The sequence below is a fragment of the Acinonyx jubatus genome, chromosome E1 (assembly GCF_027475565.1).
Source record: "Acinonyx jubatus isolate Ajub_Pintada_27869175 chromosome E1, VMU_Ajub_asm_v1.0, whole genome shotgun sequence".
In the NCBI taxonomy this organism is placed as follows: Eukaryota; Metazoa; Chordata; class Mammalia; order Carnivora; family Felidae; genus Acinonyx; species Acinonyx jubatus.
In genome coordinates this window covers 18,518,602-18,525,240 of record NC_069397.1, presented here as the reverse complement: position 1 = coordinate 18,525,240, position 6,639 = coordinate 18,518,602, and the positions used below count along the sequence as shown (strand labels likewise).

Sequence of the window (6,639 nt, the reverse complement as noted above, 5' to 3'; positions counted from 1 at the left end):
TCTGGAGATGAAGTTCCGCCCAAGAATCACCACGTAATGGATGAATTCACCGAACCAGGAGAGACTCACTCGGGAGGGTGAGGAAGGAAACTAAGTAACATTAGTTGAGTCACCGAAGGTGCTTGAAACAGGGCCTGCGATGCAGTATTTCACCAATAAATATGAATAAATACATCGAGAGTAAGGACTCTGCGACCATCACTTTGCAGGATGTTCTCGGTTCCTGCTCACGATGCGTGCCCTCTATCTTGCAAATGAGGAGAAAGACTCTGAGATAAGAGAAGGCTTGCTCAGGGTTTGGAGACAAGACGGAGAACCCCACTCCCTGAAACAGCTCTGGGGAAGGTTGTAAACGCCACGCTCCCTGTCCCTTGGCCTGCTCTTTCCTGTGCCCTTGCACCTGTTACCACCAGCCATGCTGGGCATTCTACTGAATTATTTATGGTCTGTCTTCGCTCACCAGAATATAAACTCCCGGAGGGTAAGGATTTTTTGTTTTGTTTTTGTTTTGCCCACTCCTGTTGCCCAGAGCCCAGAATAGGGCTTGCCACAAGACTCAACACTTGAGGAATTCTGAATGTTAAAGGGATGAATGAAGGGATTATTTGTAAAGCCTTGCTTTCTGCATCTCTGGGACGCAGGGGTGTAACACAGGAGAGGAACGCTGTGGCCTGCAGGTCAGAAGGCAGACCGTGTCCACAGAAGAGGGGCTGACCGGCCACACGGAGCCTGGCGGGAGAGAAGCCAGGGAACAGGGCTTTGTCCAGTCTCCAACCCTCACACCGCTGCCAGGCTGGCAGTTACCCTTCTCAGGATACAGCTTCCCACATAAAATGGCCCTGGGGGTGGGGGGGTGGGGTGGGGGGATGTGTCAACCAGGCCCCAGTGGTGATTACAGCTTGATGTAAATGCATAAATAGGCACTTACCAGGAAACCTCTTGTGAATTGAGTTAGAAGTGAGTCATTCACTCAAGCCTGGCTGCTCCAGCTGCTGAACAGACAGAGATTCTGAGCCACCCAGGACACACAATGGACGGTCCCTTGAGATAGCTCCCTGGGCCCGCTGACCTTCCTTTGCACCAACCTTTTTATTTTTTATTTTATTATTTCTTGTAATGTTTATTTATTTTTGACAGAGAGTGCGTGCTCACGGGGGAGGGGCAGAGAGAGAGGGAGACAGAACCTGAACAAGTTCCAGGGTCTGAGCTGTTAGCACAGAGCTGGATGTGGGGCTCGAACCCAAGGCTCGAACTCAGGAACGGAGAGGTCATGACATAAGCCGAATCATGACGATCAGATCAGGGTGCTTTACCAACTGAGCCACCCAGGCACTCCTACACCAACCTTTTTAAAGTTCAGGCTCCCAGACCCCACAGCATCAGCCTCACCCAGAACTTGTTAGAAAATGCAAATTCTCCAGCCACTGAACCAGAAGCCCTGAATGTGGGGTCGCTCGCTCGGCCTGTTCACAAGCCCTGCAGGAGTTTCTGATTCACAGTTTGAATAACGGTTACACAGTTTCAATCCGGGCAGTTAACTATTCCTGCAGGGGCGGTGGGCTGGGCTAAGGTCACAGGGTTGGGGGCTTCACAGACACAGAACTGAGGGTCCTGTTTTAAATTAAGTAAGGAATGGAGTAGTGACTCTTAGTGGGAAGGGTCAAGAGTTAGGGAGGAAGCCCCTTGTGTTTCAGAAAATCTTCACAAGAGGGGTTAGTTTGCAAAAGCACATTTTAAAGTTATAGTTTTGTGTTTTAGTTTTGCAATTTCAAATGACATTAAAGGAAGTTTTAAAAATTTTCTTAAATGTTTATTTATCTTTGAAGGAGAGAGAGACAGAGCATGAGCGGGGGAAGAGCAGAGAGAGAGGGCGACAGAATCCGAAGCAGGCTCCGGGCTCTGAGCTGTTAGCACAGAGCGCAAGACAGGGCTGGAACTCAAGATCCACCAGATCATGACCTGAGCTGACGTCGGACACTTAACCGACTGAGCCACCCAGATGCCCCAAGGAAGGTTTAATATAAGTTGCCACCCACTACTGTGTGTAGACTTCAGGTAGGAATACAATGCTTAGACACTATCTCCTGTTCAATTCTCCTTCTTCATAAAAAGGGGGGGGGGGAGATGGGGAGAGAGACAGACACACAAAGAAAGTCCCAATTTCCCTGAAATGGCCTGAAAGCTAGGAGAAACTCAGCATAGGATGTGCCCAGAGAATTCATGAAATGGGTAGCACAACTTTATTGAGCTCCTACTGTGGGCCCTGTGTTGTATTTGGCTCTAGGAAGAGGAAACAAAGATAAATTATTCAGCCACTTCTGCAGCCAAGGCGCTTACATTCTGAGAGCTATTTCTTCCAGTTAGCAGATGTTGGAAGTATAGATGGTGCGCTTTTGATTAAGAGTCCCGGCGTTTCAGTTTAGTCAAGTAACAGGGCGCAAGTGAAGCGGCAGGAGGTGGGAGGGGAGAGTGGGGGCATGGGTTGCGGCTTGAATGCCCAGTTAGGAGGCAAAGAAGATAGAAAGGCCCTGCACACACAGGCCAGTAGCGGTATTGTGCCCGTGCCACTGCTGGCATCTGGGGCCATGGTCAGGAAATCTGAGGTTGGTCAGTAACAATTACTAGCATTTATCCAGTGATTACACGTGTCAGTAATCACTTTAGGTCCACACATTAACTCATTCTTCATATGAACCCTAGAAAATAGATACTATTATCACCCCATTTTTATTAATTAGAAAACTCAAGACGGTCAGAGGGGGAGCTCACAGCTCAGCTGTCACAGCTAGGTAGCGTGTGAATTTGAACCCAGGCTGTCTGTTCTAGAGCGCTTCAAGTGACAAATCAATGTGCCACCCCAAGCGTCTGGACTGGCCTGCTGGGTAGGGGTGGCGGAGGGATGGGATGCTTATTTTGATGGGTAAATACGATCCTGAAGAAAGCTCTGACGTCTTTCTCCATGCCCGAACATTCCCTTTGGCATAGACAATCGAGAGTCAATGCTCCGTGAACCAGCCAGAGGACAAGTACTTTAGGCCCCTTCCCACTAGATGGCGGCCCCTAAACCAACATAGAAATTCTGGAACCTCCACTGTCCCCACCTTCCAGGGTTAGGCTCTGCCGCAGAATTGCAGGAAGCGCACCCTCCTCCCACCCAGGGGCTACCGGCCCCTGCCCCGCCCCATCCGGGGGTCGTGGGAAGCCCCCAGGCTGGAGGCAGGAGTGGAGGGGGCGGGGAGAAGATCCCACCCCCCCCCCACCCCCTCCCCGCTCTGGGCGCCGGAGGGAGGAGCTGGTGCGCAGCGGCCACTCCCGGAGCGAGGAGGCGGGGCGCTCCCGCACTGCCGGAGCCCGTCGCCAAGGGGAAGGCCTGGACCGCTGGGCGCTGGGCGCGGACGCGGGCCCCGGGGGCGCGGGCCGAGCGGCAGGTGCGCGGCGCGGACTACAAGTCCCAGCATGCCCAGCTACCCTGACCCGGCCCCCGCTGCCACTTAAAAGCTTCGGGAGCCGCAGCCGTCGGGTCGCCGCGGCTTTCGCTTTGCAGCCGCGGCTGGGCGGGCGGGAGCGGCGGGCTTGGCAGCCGGCAGTCCTAGCGTCCGGGCTCCGGCTGCGCCGAAGGGCGCTCTTCGTCCGGTCCTCCCCGCGCGCGGAATCCCTCCCGAGGCGCCCGCGCCCCCGGGTTCCCCGCCTCGCCCACCCCGCGGCCCCGATGCCGAGGCATGGATAGAGCGGCGCTGCGCGCGGCGGCGATGGGAGAGAAGAAGGAGGGCCGCGGCGGGGGGGACGCGGCGGCCGCGGACGGGGGCCCCGGGGCCGCGGCCAGTCGGGCGCTGCAGCAGTGCGGGCAGCTCCAGAAGCTCATCGACATCTCCATCGGCAGCCTGCGCGGGCTGCGCACCAAGTGCGCCGTGTCCAACGACCTCACCCAGCAGGAGATCCGGACCCTGGAGGTAAGGGGGCCGCGCGGCCCGGGGAGCGGCCCCGGCACCTCCCTCGATGCCCCAGGGCACTCCTTCCCAGATGCATCCTGGAGCCGGTGTCGCCCCTTTGAGGCTTCCTCTCCCTTCTCCAGTCGCTGTTGCGGCAGCTTGGGGACCCAGGACCAGCCCGTCACCTTGGGCGGGATTTGGGGGGAGGGGCGGAGTGGGAACTGGGGTGGAGGCTCGAGGAGCCCGTGGGCGGGGTGGGCTGCGCGCGGGCATCCCCTGCCTCCCCATCTCCGCCCCCGCCCAGTTTGCGGGGCCGCAGGACTCATTCTCCCACTGAGTCACACGCTGGACTTTTCCCTGTGTGACTGAGGCGAGCAGCCGTGGGCCGGGGTGACGGGGAGCGGGGGGGGGGGGGTCCCCCTGAAGTGTGATCACAGGCCCGCCATTCTCTTTCTCTCACGCCCCAGACTCCCTGCTTGTTCCTTTCTTTCCTTTCCTCCAGGATTTTTGTCTGCCGCTTTTCAAAACGTGTTTGCTGAAACTGCATATTTATTGCTCAGGCATTTGATGCTTTCCTTTCGCACAGCCACAGCATTTCACTGCTCAAAATATAATTACCCCCCGACTCCCCCACTCCTCCTCAGACACTGGATTTTGGTTTAGGAAGGTTTGTGCTGGGGCACCAGGCCTTTGGTAGGAAGATGACACTATTTAAGGGGTTCTGGGGGAGAGAGTCTCCAGTGTAAAGAAGAAATAAGATCTGCAGGCCCTCCTCCCTCAAATGATAGCCAGGACGTGCAGTATTAAAAGGATTTGGAAGAACAAGTCAAAAGGGTGGTTGGGTTCTCAGAAGGGGGGGGTCTCCCCCTCCCCCATACACAATAGAGGGAAACTAGTGCATTCCCAACTAGCTTTTGTCCTGACACTGGAAAGGCCGTAAAATTCCAGGGACCACTTAATTGCTACCCCAACTTGAAGTGGCTTCTTTCCACCTTGCATCAGCACATCTGGCCTTCTGCCGATGTGGGGATGTTTTGTCGTGGGAGAACCTTAATTTCTCAACCTAACAGCCCCCTCCCCAGCCCTTTATTGCAAACTGCCTCTGCCAGCTGTCATAGGCCAATCAGCAGCCTGAATCCCTGTTTGATCCACAATGTTCGAGGGTGACTTCTCTCCTGCAGTTTTGTTTCCTTCAAAGCTACATACAAAACCAGGGACGTTGGGAGCGTCTCGTGAGTGCTGGCTATTATTATTTTCATTACAGTTGCTCTAGCAGTACTGAGCGGGGCTTTGCTTTAAAAACCAACCAACACCAACACCCCCCTGCCCCCAAGCTGTCCCTTCTTGCATGCATGCTGCTGTTTTCCACGGGGTGAGGGAAACTGGTCTCTTCTTGAACACAGCCGAATGTGTTTGCCCAGCAAAGTTCGGTGTTTGAACTGACACAATAGGGGGCCTGTGTGGCTTAGTTGTGGGAGGCGGGATCATCGTCCCGCAGCATGTGTCTGCTTGGACTGCTATGTTATCGAGATGAGAGAAAGTTCTCTGTGTTGACCTCTCTCGGCTTGTCCCCATGTTGCTCTGAAGAGCTCCTGGTTCCTGGAGTAGATACAGGAGGACTGTGTATTGTTCATTCTCTGGAAATGGTACTTTGCCCTCTAGATACCCTGATTTCCAGAGTCATTCATTTTAACAAAGATATGGCATCGTGACACCCCCAAGCATCGCTATTTAGATCTGTGAGCTGTGTGTCAGTGGCCTCCCTCCTGCGTGTTTATTGGGTGATGGCCTCTGACAGCCAGAAAACCCACCCAAAGGAAATTTGCGTTGTAAACAGGAACCAATACCCAGGTCCCCGTTCTCTCCATTGTGGTGTGGGATTTGGGTTCACCCTACTCCGAGAAAAGGCAGGACCTGGTTTGTTTCTTGGGAATGGGAATTGAGACCTCAGGAACTGGCTCCCTAAAGCTGCCTCCAGCTAATTTGAATGAATCTCTTTGCCCTGGAGGCCTCAGCCTCCTAACCTGTACAGGGAGGTTGGGGTGGATCTCTGTAGGCCCTTGACAAGGCTCTACATTCTGTGGTTTGGTGAAGGGGCCTCTGTTGGGTTGAACCAAACGTTTGTTGCACATGCCTCTGTTTAAAAAACAGTTGTAAAATCCAGATTTACGAAACTGATAAAATAGGGGGGAAGTGTATTAGTGAAAGAATTCTGCTGATGGGGACAGTGTGGCGGACAGCTTTGAATTCAGGTCTGGGGTGGGGAGGGGTGTCTGTCCCATGACTTCTGAACCTCAACTTTCCCATCTGTAAAATGGGGATAAGATGGCATAAACCTGCAGTGCTGTGAGCCTATAAGTTTGTGTCCTACCACTGAAAGATTCTGCCTGTAAACTTTCCCTGGTGAGGGTCCAGTGGCATTCATTGCCACAGGCCACCTTTAGGGGAAGGTACTTCTCTACAGCTGGCTCTTGTCTCCTAGAGGTGGGTGACACGGGCCAGGAGACCATCCCGCCAGCATGTAGTGAGGGAGGCAGGACAGTGGTCCAGCTGTCCGCTCTGGCTTTCTTTTCTGTTCTGCAGGCTCCTCTCCCATCATATTCCAGGCCAGGGCCCCTAGAGAGAATGCTTTGCAACGTTGGATTCCGGGCTTTTGAAGAAAGGGGTTCCCCGGAGGTCTTGGCTTATGCAACTGCGCCAGACTTCTCCC

The 6,639-nt window shown here is 54.3% G+C and overlaps 1 protein-coding gene across 2 annotated transcripts in view; it reads left to right on the top strand.

Moving 5' to 3' along the window:
- The first annotated feature begins 3,357 nt into the window (after positions 1 to 3,357).
- Positions 3,358 to 6,639, top strand: part of KSR1 (kinase suppressor of ras 1) — a 161,782-nt gene continuing 158,500 nt past the window's right edge. The window contains exon 1 of one of the 2 annotated variants that reach the window (XM_027034467.2): positions 3,358 to 3,950. In XM_027034467.2, the coding sequence (XP_026890268.1) occupies positions 3,720 to 3,950 (231 nt within the window). In that variant the 5' untranslated portion in view covers positions 3,358 to 3,719. The remainder of the gene's footprint in view (positions 3,951 to 6,639) is intronic. The other variant, XM_027034469.2, reaches the window with a different exon arrangement.